Source organism: Chrysemys picta, chromosome 22 (assembly GCF_011386835.1).
Source record: "Chrysemys picta bellii isolate R12L10 chromosome 22, ASM1138683v2, whole genome shotgun sequence".
In the NCBI taxonomy this organism is placed as follows: Eukaryota; Metazoa; Chordata; order Testudines; family Emydidae; genus Chrysemys; species Chrysemys picta.
The window spans coordinates 22,560,956-22,580,158 of NC_088812.1; the positions used below are offsets into that span (position 1 = coordinate 22,560,956).

General features: G+C 60.2%; 3 protein-coding genes across 3 annotated transcripts; all 3 read right to left on the minus strand.

Moving 5' to 3' along the window:
• LOC135977190 (patatin-like phospholipase domain-containing protein 6) lies at positions 1 to 3,736 on the minus strand. The gene is made up of 5 exons (XM_065576513.1): positions 3,524 to 3,736; positions 2,148 to 2,300; positions 1,468 to 1,584; positions 822 to 918; positions 1 to 639 (listed from the first exon to the last, which is right to left on the minus strand). Exons 1-5 carry the CDS (start codon positions 3,734 to 3,736, stop codon positions 608 to 610), a joined length of 612 nt encoding a protein of 203 aa, XP_065432585.1. The 3' UTR covers positions 1 to 607.
• Positions 3,737 to 3,888: 152 nt separating this feature from the next.
• On the minus strand, positions 3,889 to 18,105 carry LOC135977008 (patatin-like phospholipase domain-containing protein 6). The gene is made up of 7 exons (XM_065575467.1): positions 17,731 to 18,105; positions 16,494 to 16,581; positions 7,880 to 7,977; positions 7,288 to 7,428; positions 5,291 to 5,450; positions 4,837 to 4,917; positions 3,889 to 4,283 (listed from the first exon to the last, which is right to left on the minus strand). Exons 3-7 carry the CDS (start codon positions 7,915 to 7,917, stop codon positions 3,999 to 4,001), a joined length of 705 nt encoding a protein of 234 aa, XP_065431539.1. The 5' UTR covers positions 7,918 to 7,977; positions 16,494 to 16,581; positions 17,731 to 18,105; the 3' UTR covers positions 3,889 to 3,998.
• Positions 13,820 to 15,797, minus strand: LOC135977144 (patatin-like phospholipase domain-containing protein 6). Its single transcript, XM_065576411.1, has 3 exons — positions 14,965 to 15,797; positions 14,511 to 14,591; positions 13,820 to 13,948 (listed from the first exon to the last, which is right to left on the minus strand). Exons 1-3 carry the CDS (start codon positions 15,073 to 15,075, stop codon positions 13,829 to 13,831), a joined length of 312 nt encoding a protein of 103 aa, XP_065432483.1. The 5' UTR covers positions 15,076 to 15,797; the 3' UTR covers positions 13,820 to 13,828.
• Positions 18,106 to 19,203: the final 1,098 nt, after the last annotated feature.

Sequence of the window (19,203 nt, forward strand, 5' to 3'; positions counted from 1 at the left end):
GACCTCCCAAGGGGGCTGGGGTGCCCTGAGACCCCAAGATGGACCTAACTGAGGGGGTCCTGTTGTCTGTGCCTGCAAGACCTGTCTTGGACTGTGTCCCTGTTTTCTAAATAAACCACCTGCTTTACTGACTGGCTGAGAGTCATGGTGAATTGCAGGAAGCCGGGGGGTGCCGGGCCCTGTGTCCCCCCACACTCCGTGACACAGCCTGAGAGCAAGGAGTCCAGGAGCTGGCATGGAGGGTGTGAACAGGAAACCCCCACCCCCCAGGAGTGGGGGAGTGTGGAGAGCACCTCGTGGGGAGCCTGCAATATTTGTGCAGGGAAGGGGGGCATGGTCTCAGAGGCTGGGGAATCCAGGCCCACCCTTGCTCCCTGGAGCATGGGCAGCAGCATCGGGGACCAGCGCTCCCTACAGCTGCCAGAACAGTGACACAGACGGAGCCCCACCTCGGCCAGCTCCCCCATCTGGAGAGGGCCCCAGGAGAAGCAGCTGGGCCCAGCACACCCCCTCCCCACGGAGCAGAGACCAGAGCTTACAGTCTCAAATACCTCAGTGTGGGTCCACTCAGCTCCTCCTCTCCCCGTGCGGGGTCCAGCCCTTCCTCCTAGTACTCTGTCAGGTAGTCAGATTCCTCACCTGGGATGGGAGCACACATGGGGCTGGCAGTTGCTCCTGGCCTGGCCCTGGTGCCCCTCAATCCCGACCTGCAGCCCCCACTTCTATCCTAGCCCCCCTCCCCCAGCCTTGCTGGGGCCCCAGAATCCTACTGGAGTGACATGGGCAGAGAGCCCTGCGTCGCGCCCCCTGCCCCAACTCACCATCAGCGTAGCCATCGGACAGGTAGCTCTTGGCCGGCTCGATGCAAGACATGATCTCAGCCAGATCAGTGAACCCCGCGCTGGGGCAAGTCAGCACCTGGGGGGGTGAGAGCCAGGCTAGAGATGCCCCTGCCAGGTAGCCCTGGGGGGCTGGGATACAGGGAGGAAGTGCTATGTGGGCTGAACTAGAGAGCGGGTGGTTCAGGAGGGCTCCGGTGGGTGAGGACAAGGAGTGGGGGGCATTGTGGCAAAGGGTGCGGGTCAGGCTCTCACCCCATGGCTCTGAGTCCAGCCCCGAGGGGATCCCCCACTTTGCAAAGGGGCTTGGCCTAAGGACAAAGGGACCGGAGCCACATGGCGGCCCCTGCTGGAACTGGGGTCTGCACTGATGAGGGAGGGCACTTCCTTGCCAAGCCCCCCCCACTCCCCTTGGAGCCCCCAGCCCTACTGCTTGGGGCACCAGGGCTGAGGTGGTTGTTCCCGTGCCTCAGGCACTGGCGCTGCGCCATGGGGCTGCCACAGCCAGGACCCTGTAGGAACGTCAGCTTGGCACAAAAGGAAGCTAAGCGGCTGGAGTGTGATGAGGCACAAACTGTAGCTACCCATCCCCTGCTGGCCCATGCCCCACTGTTGCCCCCTCACTCACATCCATGCGCTTGCTCTCGTAGAAGTCGGCCGAGCGCCGGTCCTTCACCATCTTCTCAAGGATGTCGCCGCGGCTCCAGCCTCTGGACATCACCTTGCCGTGCTGGTAGCCCACGTCCTGCATGAGATGGATGGGCAGGATGAGGGGCCCACTCCTTCCAGCCAGCTGCGGGGGGACTGGCCAGGCCAGGCAGCACCCGCTGCAGAGCAAGACATGGATTTGCCCTGGGTGCTCCAACGCAGCTGGGGGACTGCTCCCCACAAGGGTGGTCATCAGATTTCCAACCCATCCCCTCAAGCAGGGCCTCTCCCTCCCCAACCTGGGCACAGCCAGTGGCCCAGATCGGGGCCTCCCACCCCCAGCCAAGCGCAGCTCCCAGTCTCCCATACCCTGCTGAGCACTGACCCCCCTCCCAAGATCAGGGCCTCCCACCCACCCCACCCCCGTCTGAGCACAGACCCTCCCTCGGCCCCCTCAGATCGGGGCCTCCCACCGCTGCCCGAGCACAGACTCCTCTCCCCCTCCAGATCATGGCCTCTCACCCCCAGCCCAGTGCAGTCCAGGGCCCAGATCAGGGCCTCCCACCTCCCCGTCCCCAGCCGAGCACAGACACTCCCCCCACCCCCTAATCAGAGCCTCCCACATTCCCCATCCCCGTGGCCCAGGCCATCTGGACTCACGTAGATCTCGTCGAACTTGCCAAAGTCCATGGTTTTGAAGCGGTCGATGGGCAGGCAAATATATTCGCAGTAGGAGTTCGACTTTACCACCTCCAGCTGGCGCACACACGACTCATAGGCCAGACGCGACTGGATCTCCGCCATGTCGAGCACCTGTATGTGTGTGGGGAAAAACAGGAGTGTCCTGCAAGGGGGTGGATCAGCCCCACCTGGGACAGCATCCTGGGGCAGGGGGCTGCAAGGGACAGTCTCTCCTACGTTCTGCAGGTCTGACTCCTCCCCCCCCCCCCCCCCAGCTGGCTCACTCCAGCTGAGTGGCCGGAGCCGGATCCCAGCAACTGCCACTGGGGCATCAGGAGTGACTGTGCCCAGCCAGCCTGAGGGAAGCCACTGGCTGCCAAGGCAGGCCCGCATGCTCAGGCAGCAGCCCTGGGAGGCAGGGGCTGTGGCGGAAGGGACCCTGCCTGCACCTAGGGCTGTCGCGGGGGTGTTTCGGCGGCGTGGTGCTGTGGGGGGGGCCTTCAGCGGCGCAGCGCTGGCGGGGGTGGGGGTTTGGGGGGCCCGGCACAGCGAGGCACTGTCGGGGGGGCAGCTCGACCCGACCCAGCACTCTGGGGGTTTGGTTAGCCCGGCCTGGCGCTTCGGAGGGGCGGGGATTTGGGTGGCCCAGCGCGGCACTGGGGGGCGGGTTGTGCGGTGTGGCGCAGCGCTGGAGGTGGCGGGGGGTTTGGGCGGCCCAGCGCGGCACTGGGGAGGGGCGGGGGGTTTGGCAGCCCGGTGCTCGGTTGGGGGAGGGTGTTACGGCAGGGCGGCGCTCTTCCTTTTTTGCCTGGGGCGGCAAAAAAGTTAGAGCCGGCCCTGAATGTAGGCAAGTGTAATGAATGGTGAACAGAAGTTACAATACTGAGATACTGAAAGAGTGCAAGTCTCAGTGACTTAAACAGGAATCGGATTGATATTGAAACTTACCAAGGCAGCTGGCTGAACAACTGTAGTGCTTAACAAGCAGCTTCATTGAGCTAAGCAGCAGCGGACTTAACCGCAGGAGCTCAACAAGCGGCTTCAAAATCAATTAGCCAGTTATTGGGTAACCAGTTATATGAATGAATGTGGTTCATTCAAAAATGAATGTGGTTTCTTTCTTAAAACTTGACTTATGAAGTTACATTGATATAAAATGAATGTGGATTCATTCATAAAACTTGACTTATGAAGTTGCATTGAAAAAGTGAACAATTAAAAACAATTTCATTTATCAGTTCTACACAGGTGGCCAGGGTGAGGTGCCCGGAGGCAGCAGGAGAGATGGGGCAGGTTCCCCTTGGGGGAGGCTCTCGGGCTCGGAAGCCCCCAGGGCAGGGCAGGGCTCGGCTCACCTTAACCTTCTGGGCCCAGGGACTGAGGCGTTTCCACAGCAGCCACTGGCCTGAGAGGTTGTCCCCGTAGTCGCAGAGGTCAGTCTCGTCTTGACTGCCCATGTCGATGGCAACCACTGATTTGGGGCCCAGGTTCCGGGCAATGTCCGCTAGTGTCAGAGAGAGCGCGTCAGGGGCAGCGGCCCGGCAGAAAGTGGCATTGCCGGCCCCCATGCTCCTGCCTGCTGCCATTAGAGCAGCTCCCCGCCCCTGGCCCCAACCCTCAAACACAGCTGGGGAGCAGGGCAGAACCCCAGCAGGAGGTGGGGAGCAAAGCCAGGTTTGCAGCAAGCACTTTTCTCCTCTCCTCCCCATTTGCGTGGGAGGCATGAGCAGCGTGAGAGCGGGCGGGGTAGGTGGGGGTGGCTCTGCTGCACCAGGGAGTCCAGGGACCCCTTCCCACTAGCACTGCCCAGCTCCAGGGCTGAAGAGTTCATTAGTCAGCCCCAGGTAATTGTGCAGGGCCAGGAAGGTGACCCGCTGCACACACACCACGATGATCTGGAAGGGAAGGGGAGAGTCTGAGCATGCTGCACAATGCGGGGGAGGGGAGGGCGTCAGCACGTGGGATGGGAGCCAAGGTCGCACTCACCTGCACCACCCACACCAGGCTCTCGGGGTACTTCTCGAAGACGGCAGAGAAGGCCTCGACCAGCAGCCGCAGCATTGTGGAGTCCTCGGCCACCTGCGAAGACACTGTCCGGTACGGCCGCTGGTGCCCCTGTGTGAGAACCGAGTGCCCATGGGTCCCTGCACCAAGGTTGGGGTGCCCCTGCCTCCTCCTTCAGGTAGAGCAGCCTACCAGTGGGGGGCACTGCCGAGGACAGCCAGGGATCTGGGGGGTACCCCACGGCTTCAGGCCAAAAGGTCCAGAGAGCAGCCTACAGCCACGTTCACCCGAGCCCAGCAGCCAGCCAAGGTCGAGACCCAGGCCCTGTGGAGGAAAGGTGTGGGGCAAGGTGGCAAGCACAGGGCAGGGTGATGGTGGCATGTCACCACCTCGGACCCAGACTGCAAACCCATCACGGGATGGGGGTCAGGTGAGCTTAGCATACATATCCCACAGGGCCTACCCGGATTTAGCCTTTCGTTAGGGACCCAGGATTAGGAGAGCAGGGGGTTGCGGGTTGGATTGAGGGGCATGAGCAGAACTGGGGGGGAGCCCATGGCTGCCAGTCACTCAATGAGCTGGACTATTCACTCCAGCACCAGAGGGGCGGGGGAGTGGGATGGGTGGACGGGGCCAGCAGGAGGTAGAGGGGCAGGGCTGGTACCGTGATGACGTCAAGAATGCTGAGCAGGCTGTGCACGCTGTCCCTGGGGAACACCTCCTTCACCAGGGTCTCCTTCCCGTCCTGCAACACAGCAACACCCTCCTTAGGGGCCCCCATCACCCACCCTCGCCATGCCTGCCACCAGAACTCGCTTGGTGCCAGGCTCTGTGGAGGCCTGTTCCATGAGCCCCTCCCTGGAAGGGAGGCAGCCCCAGGGGAGCCTACAGCCACGGTGATCCCGAAGGGCAGGTCTGATTGGCAGCTGGCCTCAGCCATTGCTTCCTGTATGCCCCTCTGCCCCAAGGTGTCCCCAGGTGCAGGGGACCGCCCAGCCAAGGGGTGCAGAGCACTGGGGCCACAACCAGCCTCCCCAGCTGGCTTGGGGCAGGAGGGGTCGCTGGTAGCTGCTGAGCAGATAGGACACGGCAGGGTGGGCTGGGACATGCCCGCTCACCTGCTGGGTCAGGAAGAGCTCCAGCTTGCCATCCTGCACCACGTAGATGCTGGTGTCGGGCTGGCCGGGCCGGAAGACGTACTCGCCCTGTTGGAACTGCTGGAAGATCATGTGCTTACAGAGCTCCAGGAACAGCGGCTTCTCAAAATGGCCCAGCACCCTGCAAGGAAGGGCGGGTCATGGTTGGCAGCAGGGGAGCAAAGCCTTCAGCAACTCATGGCAGGGACTTGGGGCTCATGTCATGAGGGGCTCTTGGGGCCCAGCCCAAGCTTCTGCATCACATGGGCCAGAGCACCCACCCAGAGCCCAGCGGACTAGGCGGGCTCTGTCAGTCATCCCCCCGCCCCACATCTCAATGAATGGGGGAGTGGGAGCTTGTGACGAAGTGGGGGGTTTTCTTGTTTTCTGTGGAGTTTCAATGGTTTGCATGCATGTGGAGGGGGTGGGACTCAGTTTCCCTGGGTATTACTGGTTTAACAAGGTGAGGGGAGAGGGGGTGTGTTTTGCAGAGGACCGGAGAGAGGACTTGGGGACCCAGCCGATGGCCTGGAGGATGGATACCCCAGCGACTGGTGATCTGGTGACCTGGAGGCCCAGCTGAGGAGACACAGCCGGTTCTGGCCAGTGGGCAGACAATGGGCTGCAGAGTGAGGACCCAGTGACCTAACCATCCGGTTCCAGCCAGAGGACAGAAGCAGGAGAGCCTGTTTACCTGGAGAGAAGACAATGGACAGAGGTGGGGCCTGGGGCCGGTGATCTCAGATGCCCAGCTGGGAGCAGGGGGGCTCTGGGCTGGAGAGGGGGAGCAGGCAGAGCCCACCTGGATGCAGAGAGACTGGGATGTGCTGGGCTGAGGGAGGCAGGCCTGAGGCCCTGAGAGTTTCCTGTACTTTGTTCAATTCTCAATAAATCCTCCTGTTTTATGCTGGCTGAGAGTCACTCTGGCCTAGAGAACAGGGTTGCATCAACCCCTTAGGGGGTGGAGGCCCCGGGGGTCCAGAGCAAGTGGACTCCCTGAGGGGGCCCACGGCAGAGACAGACATGATAAGGCTCAGATAGGTGCGGCCCAGGAGGTGGAGGGGCCTGACCCCGAGAGAGTGGACCCCTGAGAAGGGCTGTCACACTGAAAGGGGCACCCCTCACGGGGCCAAGAGTGGGCACGGTCTGTGAGTCCGTGACAGAGCTGCCCCAGAGGGTCAAGCCTCCAGTGACACTACCGTGCTCCAGGATCCCAGTGCCCACAAGCTGTCACCCCTGACCCCAAACACAGCCACTTCTGGGGAAGAGTCTGTCTGATGCAATAGCCCCACAGCAACACTGCCAGGACTCAGCCAGGACTAACACTCTGCTGGGTCCCACCACGAGCCCACAAGGGCATTTGCTCACACCCGACAGAGGCTGCCTCCAGCTGCCCTGCCCCATGGAGCACTAGCTCTGTATCAGCCAAGAGGGAAGAGCGCCCCCTACTGGAGAACCAGGGCCACCATTCCTGCTGCTCCAGAGCATTCCCGGCAGCTCTCCCACCTATGGTCCGACGGGGCTGGAGCCTGCACAGCTTAGACTAGTGGTTCTCAACCTGTGCTCCGCAGACCCCTGGGGTCCACAGACTATGCCTAAGGGGTCCGCAAAGGACAGGTTAAAACAAACTGAACAGAATTCAGCTGTATCTACAGACAGATTTCCCAAGGGGTCCGCACCTCCATTCAAAATGTCCAGAGGGATCCGCAAATGAAGAAAGGTTGAGACCCACTGGACTAGATGATCTGACAGGCTCACACGGTGTCCAGGTTTTCCCAGGACCGTGCTGGGAAATCAGTCGGACAGAGCGCTCCATTACACACAGCCAGCTGGCCAGGTCATGGGCTCGGGACCATCCCGGGTCTCCTGGATTTCGTACCTCGGAGGTGCCCACCCTCGCTCAAGCTTGCTTGCGGGGAGGGGGAAACGTGGCTGCAGCGGAGCCTGGGCTCTGGGCCCCGCTGCCTGGGGGCACTCACCGGACGTTCTTCAGCATGTACAGCACCTCGGACGGCAAGTGGGAGTTGGCCACGTCAAACTCAGTCAGATCCGCTTCCAGCACTGAGGGCAGCGGCTCCTTCAGCTGCAGGATGGGCAGCTCCTTCTTGATGCGCAGGATCCTGGGCACAGGGACAGACGAGAGGGGATAGACGGGGCCAACCAAAGAGTTGCCTGCAGGGGCAGATTCCCCCCCACACACCAGGGAAGAAGAGAATCTGCATCATGCATCAAGGAGGCAGGACTTGTTCCTGAGCCATGGCACTCACTCATGCCAGGGGCCGGAGGCCCAAGGGCCCCACCCAGGGAGCTGAGCAGCACCATGCCACAGGCTGGTCCGGTGCCGGTCAACTGCTCTGGGGGTGGGTTCTCCAGGCTGGTGTCCAGGCTGGTGTGCAGCTGCTTTGCAGAGCAAGGAGAGGTCAGTTAGTGCTAATGGCTTGTGGGGGAGGGGAGGTGCACTACCCACTCCCGCAGCAGGGCTGGGAACATGGGTGCCTCCACTACCCCTCATGGCAGGGCTGGGCCAGCCCCAGTTGTCTCACACCATGGAGGACGAGCGAACCCACTTACTTTTTGGCAATGTTTAACATCTTGAGCTTCTTCTTCATGCGGGGCCGGGAGGTGCTGGAGATGGTTGTGTCCACAAGGGAGGAGGTGGACTGGGACACCTGCAGAGACAGTCCAGGTAAGCCACCAGCCACTCCCACGGACAGCGCCCACTGGAGCCATCCATCTGGGTGAGGAGATTTGGTACTCAGCCAACCACGTGCTGCCAGCGAGCCAGGCAGGAGACACAATAGGGGAGTCCTCATGGAACTGGCCTTCTCCTGCAGGTCACCCCGCTTCAGTGCCAGCCCTCCCAGCTCCTGGTGCCTGGTTCCCTGCCCCCCTGAATCCTCACAGGCAGTCAGATGATGGGCCTGGGGCAGAGGCCTTGGGAAAGCCCAGCACCCTACTGCCTCGCCCCAATCCGCTCAGCAAGCAGCTCAGTGAGGGGCTGCTGGACAGGACTCCCAGTGGTGGGGACGGGGCCCTGCTCACTTCTCTGGGATTAGTGACCCCACAGGACCCTCCCCAGGTCCAGGCTCTGGCAGAGCTATCTGCTGCTGTGCCCCAGTTCCTGGCACCATGACCCAGCTGGGCTGCAGTGTGCTCCCCACAGGAGCCCATCTCCCGCCACTGGTGCCAGCTGGAGTTCACTCCCCACCCCCAGCTCTGCCCCAGCTCCCCCTCACTGCTCCCTGCAGAGACAACCAGCACCAGGAGACTTGCTCCTGCATCCCAAACTGACCCATGAACACCCCCCTCTCCGTGTCTGGGCCAGCGCTGCCCCCCTTTGCCCCCAGGCAGGGCCAAGTGGGTGGGGGGAGCAGGGAGAAGAGGGGCTGGCAGAGGCTGGGATGTTAGTTCTTTGAAAACACTTTCCGCACCTTTGGAGCATGGGCCTGGATAGGTTCCTGTTATCAGCCAGACTGTCCCCTCGGGGCAGGCTCCCAGGGACCTCGCATGCTGAGCCTGTCCCTCCCTCCAGGCAGGGCCCAGCTCCTGGCTGCCGGGGCAGACAGCCACACGCCCAGCCCTGGCTGCTAACCCCACTGCTGTTACTTAGTGTGACAAAGCTCTGTACGGTGTTTATGAGCTGTCTGCATCATTCTGCACCTAGCACCCTGGCACCACTGCCCGTTGGGGGAAAGAATTCATTCTCTCCGTAGGCCGTGGGAGAGCCGGCCAGGGATCTGAGCAGAGTTGCTAGGACTTTCTGGGCTGGAATCAACATTTCTGTATCCGGAGACAGACACCTGGTTCCGAGGCAGGTGAGCACAGCGTGGCTGGTCCAGAGAACAAAACCAGGTGGCTGCGGGGGAGAGCCTATGTCTACACTGCAATAAAAGACCTATGGCCCAACCCTAGCTGACCCAGGTCAGCTGACTCAAACTGCGGGGCTAAAAATTGCAGTGTAGATGTTTCGGGCTGGAGTCTGTGCTCTGGGGCCCTCCCCCCTCATGGGGTTTCAGAGCCCAGGCTCCAGCCTGGGCCCAAACGCCTACACTGTGATTTTTAGCTCTGTGAGCCCAAGTCAATTGGCCCGGGCCCAGCCTCACAGCTGTGGGTTTTTCATTGCAGTGCAGACGTGTCCCCAGAGACACAGAGCTGACCTGAGGCAGACAAAGGGGCCGGGAAAGGAACGGTTCCTACAACAGCTTGGCTTGAGGGAGGCCTGGCGCTGGTCAGCCTGAACTCGCTCTTCACTTTTTCTTCTCTGTACTAAGCTAGGATCTCTCGGAGCCCTTGTGCCAGCTGAGTAATAAACTGTCCCCTTTGCTTGAACAGGCTCCCTGCCTCACCGAGCATAGTGCCCTAAGGGCACAGCACAGGCCTCCCCCAGGAGTCTGGCTGGGACCTTGTACTAGACATGATTTTATGAAAATATGCTAATGAGTGAATATAATATAACTGGAATATGCTTCATGCAAAAGGTCTCTTGTAAGGTATCATTACAAAGCTTACAATCTACTGAGTGTGGTCATCCTATTTGTATAAATGTATCACTCTTTTATCTGAAACTAGAAATATGAAATATCACTCTGAGGCCTATTGTAATTATGCAAAGTGTGGGCCATTAATGGTGGTTTGGAATGTTGATGGCTCCCATCAACCAGGACAACTGACTGTGGATAGGTCTGTTTGCAGGCAGCCTTCCTGTGAATCAGGCTGGGAGGAATGAAGGCTGGGAGTCTCACAGGAAATGTGACCATGTCACCTGGTACTGGAATCCATCTTAAACCTGGTGCTTTTCCATTTGGGGGGTTGGGGTGGGGACCCAGAGAGACAAAAGATTCCCGCCTTGTGCCAAAGCCATATAAGGGGGTGGAACAGAAAAAGGGGGCTGCAATCATGAGAAATCCCCTAGCTACCACCTGAGCTGGAACAAGGGCTGAACCAGGGGAAAGCATTGTGCCCAGACTTGGAAGGCATCCAGTCTGTGAAAGAAACGTATTGAAACATCCCTGAGGGTGAGATTTTATCTGTATTCAGTTGCATTACTGTATTAGAAATAGATTTGCGTGTTTTATTTTATTTTACTTGGTAATTCACTTTGTTCTGTCTGTTACTACTTGGAACCATTTAAATCCTACTTTCTGTATTTAATAAAATCACTTTTTACTTATTAATTAACCCAGAGTATGTATTAATACCGGGGGGGGGGGGGAAACAGCGGTGCATATCTCTCTATCAGTGTTATAGAGGGTGAACAATTTCTGAGTTTATCCTGTATAAGCTTTATACAGGGTAAAACGGATTTATTTGGGGTTTGGACCCCACTGGGAGTTAAGCATCTGAGTGTTCAAGACAGGAACACTTCCTAACCTGTTTTCAATTGAGCCTACAGCTGTTAGGGGACGTGGTTCAGACCTGGGTTGGGTTTGCAGCAGGCTACTGGGTCTGGCTCAAACCAGACAGGGCACTGAAGTCCCAAGCTGCCAGGGCAGGATAGCAGGGGCAGAAGTAGTCTTGGCACATCAGTTGGCAACCCCAAGGGGGTTTCTGTGATCCAACCCGTCACACTGGCTCAGCCAAATTTGCTGCAGAGAGACAGACAGGGCTGGGTGTAACTGTGTCGTCCTTGAGACCCATCACACTGAAGGGGGCACTCCCAAAGGGACTGGTTCCGGGGGGGGAGGGAGGCATAGGCTAGACCCTGTGGCTCTGTGACAGGGAGAAAGACCAGGAGATCAGGCCCACCTGCAATGATTCACCTGCCAGAGCTCTTACTCCTCAGCTGCAGGGGCTGATGAGGAGCATGGGTTGGGGGAGGTGCCATGGGGCCAGGTCACAGGCCACGGCCAGGGCTGAACACCCTGTGGCAGGACAATCTCTGCAGCTCGGAGCCCCTGGCTGCACTGGCCGGGAGCCACCACCCTGTCCAACACCAGTGTCTAACTGCGAAATTGAACTACCTCCAGAGATGCCCTTCAGCGGGGCAGGGAGGGGACAGGGATTGGAGCACTACACCGGAGCTGGCAGAGCCATCAGCGCTTTCACTGCCAGCACCCACTGACTCCCCCGCCTGGGCCAGCACACGGTGCTCTGCCCCAGCCCCAGCCCTTGCGCATGATTGGAGATTGGTCCTGTGTTGAGCAGGGGGTGGGACTAGATACCTCCTGAGGTCCCTTCCAACCCTGCTATTCTATGACTATGATCTTGCGCCCGTAGAACAGCACTTTGTCCCGCTTGCACAATCGATACTGGGCGTCTCCTGAGCCTGAACCTCAGTGAGAGAGAGAGGGAGACATGAAAGGTTACCAGTGCAGGGACCGCAGGGCCCCACCCCAGCAAGGGTTGGAGCCTGCCCCCTTCCCCACCAATCTGACTCCCTGCTTGCACTCCTCATTGTAACCCACCTCCCAGCCCAGGGAATGGTCCAGAGGCCTTGGGGGTACAGATGGCAGAGTTCTGCCTGCCCCCACCCCCACTCCAGCCCCAGGAAGCTGGGCTGCCCCCAAAGAACCCCAGGAGCTTTATGCCCTTCCCAACCAGCCCCCGGATACCCCTCACAATCCCTTTGTATGTTGGGAAACTGAGGCACAGGGCCGTGAAGGGACTTGCCCAGGCAGTGATCAGTAGGAGAGAACCCAGGAGTCCTGGTTGCGAGCCCCCTGCTCTAGCTATTACAGCCCTGGGTGGGTGGGGCCTGCCTGCCTCCCCTCACATGCCCCCCCGGCCTGCAGCATGGGACGGGTGCAGCAGCAAGCTTTTTACAAAATGGAGTAAGCCTTTTAAAATGGGGTTTGAATGACAATCTGGCAAACAGTGAACAGAAGTTACAATGCAGGCAGGGCCGGCTCTAGGCACCAGCCGACCAAGCACATGCTTGGGGCGGCACCTCAGAAGGGGCGGCCATTGTTGGGGTGGCGGGAGGCGCTCGAGGGTTTTTTTTTGTTTTTGTTTCAGCCAGGCAGCGCGGGGGTGTTTCGGCGGCGTGGTGCTGGGTGGGGGGGGCCTTTGGCGGCGCAGCGCTGGCGGGGGTGGGGGTTTGGGCGGCCCAGCACGGCGCTTGGGGGTTTGGGCGGCCCGGCGCAGCGAGGCACTGTGGGGGGGGGCAGCTCGGCCCGACCCAGCACTGCGGGGGTTTGGTTAGCCCGGCCCGGCAGTCCGGAGGGGCGGGGATTTGGGCGGCGCGGCACTGGGGGGGGGTTGGGCGGCGTGGCGGTGCTGGAGGTGGCGGGGGGTTTGGGCGGCGCGGCACTCGGGGGGGGGGCGGGGGTTTCGGCAGCCCGATGCTCGGGGGGGGGGAGGGTGTTACGGCAGGGGGGCGCTCTTCTTTTTTGCCTGGGGTGGCAAAAAAGTTAGAGCCGGCCCTGAATGTAGGCAAGTGTAATGAATGGTGAACAGAAGTTACAATACTGAGATACTGAAAGAGTGCAAGTCTCAGTGACTTAAACAGGAATCAGATTGATATTGAAACTTACCAAGGCAGCTGGCTGAACAACTGTAGTGCTTAACAAGCAGCTTCATTGAGCTAAGCAGCAGCGGACTTAACCGCAGGAGCTCAACAAGCGGCTTCAAAATCAATTAGCCAGTTATTGGGGTAACCGGTTATATGAATGAATGTGGTTCATTCAAAAATGAATGTGGTTTCATTCTTAAAACTTGACTTATGAAGTTACATTGATATAAAATGAATGTGGATTCATTCATAAAACTTGACTTATGAAGTTACATTGAAAAAGTGAACAATTAAAAACAATTTCATTTATCAGTTCTACACAGGTGGCCAGGGTGAGGTGCCCGGAGGCAGCAGGAGAGATGGGGCAGGTTCCCCTTGGGGGGCGCTCTCGGGCTCGGAAGCCCCCAGGGCAGGGCAGGGCAGGGCTCACCTTAACCTTCTGGGCCCAGGGACTGAGGCGTTTCCACAGCAGCCACCAGCCTGAGAGGTTGTCCCCGTAGTTGCAGAGGTCAGTCTCGTCCTGGCTGCCCATGTCTATGGCAACCACCGTCTTGACGCCCATGTTCCGGACAATGTCCGCTAGTGTCAGAGAGAGCGCATCAGGGGCGGCGGCCCGGCAGAAAGTGGCATTGCCGGCCCCCATGCTCCTGCCTGCTGCCATTAGGGCAGCTCCCCGCCCCAGGCCCCAACCCTCAAACACAGCTGGGGAGCAGGGCAGAACCCCAGCAGGAGGTGGGGAGCAAAGCCAGGTTTGCAGCAACCACTTTTCTCCCCTCCTCCCCATTTGCGTGGGAGGCATGAGCAGCAGGAGAGCGGGCGGGGTAAGTGGGGGTGGCTCCGCTGCACCAGGGAGTCCAGGGACCCCTTCCCACTAGCACTGCCCAGCTCCAGGGCTGAAGAGTTCATTAGTCAGCCCCAGGTAATTGTGCAGGGCCAGGAAGGTGACCCGCTGCAGACGCACCACGATGATCTGGAAGGGAAGGGGAGAGTCTGAGCATGCGGCACAATGCGGGGGAGGGGAGGGCGTCAGCACGTGCGATGGGAGCCGAGGCCGCACTCACCTGCACCACCTACACCAGGCTCTCGGGGTACTTCTCGAAGACAGCAGAGAAGGCCTCGACCGGCAGCCGCAGCATTGTGGAGTCCTCGCCCACCCGCGCAGACACTGTCCGGTACGGCCGCTGGTGCCCCTGTGTTAGAACCGAGTGCCCATGGGTCCCTGCACCAAGGCTGGGGTGTCCCGGCCTCCTCCTTCGGGTAGAGCAGCCTACCAGTGGGGGGCACTGCCGAGGACAGCCAGGGATCCGGGGGGTACCCCATGGCTTCAGGCCAAAAGGTCCAAAGAGCAGCCTACAGCCACGTTCACCCGAGCCCAGCAGCCAGCCAAGGCCGAGACCCAGGCCCTGTGGAGGAAAGGTGTGGGGCAAGGTGGCAAGCACAGGGCAGGGTGATGGTGGCATGTCACCACCTCGGACCCAGGCTGCAAACCCATCATGGGATGGGGGGTCAGGTGGGCTTAGCACACACATCCCACAGGCCCTACCCGGATTTAGCCTTTCGTTAGGGACCCAGGGTTAGGAGAGCAGGGGGTTGCTGGTTGGGATTGAGGGGCATGAGCAGAACTGGGGGGAGCCCATGGCTGCCAGTCACTCAATGAGCTGGACTATTCACTCCAGCACCAGAGGGGCGGGGGAGTGGGATGGGTGGACGGAGCCAGCAGGCCAGCAGGAGGTGGAGGGGCAGGGCTGGTACCGTCATGACGTCAAGAATGCTGAGCAGGCTGTGCACGCTGTCCCCGGGGAACACCTCCTTCACCAGGGTCTCCTTCCCGTCCTGCAACACAGCAACACCCTCCTTAGGGGGCCCCATCACCCACCCTCGCCATCCCTGCCACCAGAACTCGCTTGACGCCAGGCTCTGTGGAAGCCTGCTCCATGAGCCCCTCCCTGGAAGGGAGGCAGCCCCAGGGGAGCCTACAGCCACAGTGATCCCGAAGGGCAGGGCTGCTTGGCAGCTAGCCTCAGCCATTGCGTCCTGTATGCCCCTCTGCCTCAATGTGTCCCCTGGTGCAGGGGACCGCCCAGCCAAGGGGTGCAGAGCACTGGGGCCACAACCAGCCTCCCCAGCTGGCTTGGAGCAGGAGGAGTCGCTGGTGGCTGCTGGGCAGATAGGACACGGCAGGGTGGGCTGGGACATGCCCGCTCACCTGCTGGGTCAGGAAGAGCTCCAGCTTGCCATCCTGCACCACGTAGATGCTGGTGCCGGGCTGGCCGGGCCGGAAGACGTACTCGCCCTGTTGGAACTGCTGGAAGATCATGTGCTTACAGAGCTCCAGGAACAGCGGCTTCTCAAAATGGCCCAGCACCCTGCAAGGAAGGGCGGGTCATGGTTGGCAGCAGGGGAGCAAAGCCTTCAGCAACTCATGGCAGGGACTTGGGGCTCATGTCATGAGGGGCTCTTGGGACCCAGCCCAAGCTCCTGCATCACATGGGCCAGAACACCCACCCAGAGCCCAGCGGACTAGGCGGGCTCCGTCAGTCATCCCCCCGCCCCACATCTCAATGAATGGGGGAGTGGGAGCTTGTGACGAAGTGGGGGGTTCTCTTGTTTTCTGTGGAGTTTCAATGGTTTGCATGCATGTGGCTCTGTGACAGGGAGGAAGACCAGGAGATCAGGCCCACCTGCAATGATTCACCTGCCAGAGCTCGTACTCCTCAGCTGCAGGGGCAGATGAGGAGCATGGGTTGGGGGAGGTGCCATGGGGCCAGGTCACAGGGGCACAGGCCACGGCCAGGGCTGAACACCCTGTGGCAGGACAATCTCTGCAGCTCGGAGCCCCTGGCTGCACTGGCCGGGAGCCACCACCCTGTCCAACACCAGTGTCTAAGTGCGAAATTGAACTACCTCCAGAGACGCCCTTCAGCGGGGCAGGGAGGGGACAGGGATTGGAGCACTACACCGGAGCAGGCAGAGCCATCAGCGCTTTCACTGCCAGCACCCACTGACTCCCCAGCCTGGGCCAGCACACGGTGCTCTGCCCCAGCCCTTGCGCATGATTGGAGATTGGTCCTGTGTTGAGCAGGGGGTGGGACTAGATACCTCCTGAGGTCCCTTCCAACCCTGCTATTCTATGACTATGATCTTGCGCCCGTAGAACAGCACTTTGTCCCGCTTGCACAATCGATACTGGGCGTCTCCTGAGCCTGAACCTCAGTGAGAGAGAGAGGGAGACATGAAAGGTTACCAGTGCAGGGACCCCAGGGCCCCACCCCAGCAAGGGTTGGAGCCTGCCCCCTTCCCCACCAATCTGACTCCCTGCTTGCGCTCCTCATTGCAACCCACCTCCCAGCCCAGGGAGTGGTCCAGAGGCCTTGGGGGTACAGATGGCAGAGTTCTGCCTGCCCCCACCCCCCCACTCCAGCCCCATGAAGCTGGGCTGCCCTCAAAGAACCCCAGGAGCTTTATGCCCTTCCCAACCAGTCCCTGGATACCCCTCACAATCCCTTTGTATGTTGGGAAACTGAGGCACAGGGCCGTGAAGGGACTTGCCCAGGCAGTGATCAGTAGGAGAGAACCCAGGAGTCCTGGTTGCGAGCCCCCTGCTCTAGCTATTACGGTCTCACTGCCTATCCAGCCTGCAGACACTAAGCCCAAGATGGCCTGATGGACAGCAGCATGCCAGAGCCACGGCTGCGAAAGGGATCAGATTTGCTCCCTGCAGAGATGGGCACTTACTCTTGAGGTGCCGCCTGCGGACCAGCACCAGGATCAAGGTGGCGACGAGCAACATGGAAACACCAACGCCAATCATGACACCCAGCACCTATGGGAAGAGGCATGTTCCAGACCAGGCTTCCAGACGGGCCGCAGGTGAGTCCAAGGCAGCACCAGCCACGCTCCGGAGGACTGAACGGGGCAGGTGAGAGTAGCCCTCGCCCTGTGGAGCACTTGTGTGGATGTGGAAATTCAGGCAATATTTTTACGAGCAGTGTGCCTCAGTTTCCCTGTGGGCTTTGTCCTGCTATGCAGTGAGTGGGAAAGGAAAGGCACAAAGTGTCTGACTCAATAAGCCACCTGCCTGGAGACCAGCATTCACATCAACTGTGCAGCTAATGTAGCCCCCAAAATGTGTCCACTGTAACAAATTGAAAGCGCAGACCCGCAAGGACAGGGAGCTCAGGCTTAAAATGCTGCTCCTGGAAAACTCCCTCCGACCTGCGTCTGACCCTGGCCAGCAAACCTCTGTGACACCCTCCAGAGGCAAAAGGAAAGCAAAAAAACCGGCCAGCTTCCTCTCCCCTTAGGAGTTGTTCCTCGGGGAAAAAGTTAAAACCGTCTCTCTGGTCTCCACTACCTCTGGCTCCGCGGCTGAGCACTTTCCACGCGGCAGGCACCTCAGGCACCAACCGTGAGTCGGCTGCCCCACTACATGGTGCCGAGGCTCACGGCTTCCAGTTGCCCGCCTCTTTCAGCTCTGCTGCGGCCACCTTTGTCAGTACGGTGCCGAGAGCTGCTACGGTGCCAACAGAACAAGCGGCTGCAGCACCGTCCTTTGATCTTGCGGTGCTGCTTTTACAGCCACTGCTCTCAGCATCGAGCCCCCTGAGGTCTCCAGCCTCCCTTGCAGTGCCTACCTCAGGGGCTCCTACTCCACAGAGCCAGCTTGCGCCCCCTGACTCCCTTTGGTGCCAGCAGATGCCCGAGAAGACTCTGCCTCCACCAGCTACATTGGCACCGACTCCTGGTCAGTCAGCTCCACCACAGTTTTTACAGCCAGAGGAATTAAGGGTGTCCCATGCTCCCGACTCTCCTCTTCTTGGCACCAGTGTATCACCGAGACCTTTAGCACTCTACCTTCAGTACTCCCCTACCACTTCAAGCCCCTCCAATGAAGGGTGGGAGGATGAGGAGGAGGAAGAGGAATACGATGACCAGATGTTTCCCTCTCAATACTCTCCCCAGACTCACTTACCTACAACTGGGAGACACATTACAGCATGATCTCCATGTCCTCAAAGCTATCCACACTGGTATGGCAATCCCTGGATGGGACCACCTGTACCCCCCACGGGGCAATGGCCACACTGGGGTCCATGGATCTACACCACACCACACTCAGGTCTTCTGCGGGCTGCCCGGAGGAAAGCTGTCAGACCTGCCGCACTGCCTGATTACACGGAAACCCAGATAAGACCTGAAGTGGCCGCCACACCCACAGAGGACACTGCCCCACACACCTCTTCTATAGCGATAACACCACAAGATGCCATGGTACCCCCACCACCTCCCGCTACTCATGAGCTCACTCACTTTCAAGACTTGTTTATCAGAGTAGCAGAAGAGCTCAAGATTACCCTGGAGGAGCAGGGCCGGCTCCAGGGTTTTGGCCACCCCAAGCAGCCAAACAAAACAAAAGCCGCGATCGCGATCTGCGGCGGCAATTTGGCAGGAGGTCCTTCGTTCCCAGGCGGAGTGAGGGACCGTCTGCCGAATTGCCGCCGAATACCTGGATGTGCCGCCCCTCTCCGGAGTGGCCGCCCCAAGCACCTGCTTCCAGGGTGCGGGGGGGGGGGGGTGAGGGCTCTGGCCGAGGGTGCGGGCTCCAGGCTGGGGCAGGGGGCTGGGGTGCGGAGGGGATGAGGGCTCTGGCTGAGGGTGCGGGCTCCAGGCTGGGGCAGGGAGCTGGGGTGCGGAGGGGGTGAGGGCTGCGGCTGAGGTATTCAGAATGCAGGAAGGGGCTCTGGGTTGGAGCAGGGGGTTGGAGTGCGGCTGGGGGTGCAAGCTCCAGGCTGTGGCCGAGGGGGTTGGGGTGTGGGAGTGGGTGGAGGCTTCGGTTGGAGGAGCAGACTCTGGGGTGGGGCTGGGGATGAGTGATTTGGGGTGCGGGAGGGGGGTCAGGGCTAGGACAGGGAGCTGGGGTGCAGGAAGTGGTGCAGGCTCTGGGAGGAAGCTTCAGCCAAGCAGTGCTTGCCTCAGGCGGCTTCCAGAAGTGGCCGGCATGTCTGGTCCCTAGGCAAAGAGGCAAAGGGTCTCGGCATGCTGCCTGCACACGTGGGCACCACCCTCGCAGCTCCCATTGGCCACAGTTCCTGGCAAATGGGACCTGTGGAGCTGGTGCTCAGGACGGGGGCAGCGCCTCTAGGCCTAGGAGCCGGATATGCCGGACGCTTCCAGGAGCCACGTGGAGCCAGGGCAGGCAGGGAGCCAGCCTTTGCCCCACTGTGCCACAGACTGGACTTTTAGCGGCCTGGTCAGTGGTGCTGACTGGAGCCGCCAGGGTCCCTTTTCGACCGGGCGTTCCAGTCGAAAACGGGACACGTGGCAATCCTACAGCCCAGAGGGCTCCTGTGCTCCCTCTTCACACAGGGGCAAATTTCTCCCGCGGTGGAGATGCTCCACGCTCTGCCAGTGCCACCCTGCCCCCTGCTCACCACTGCTTCATATT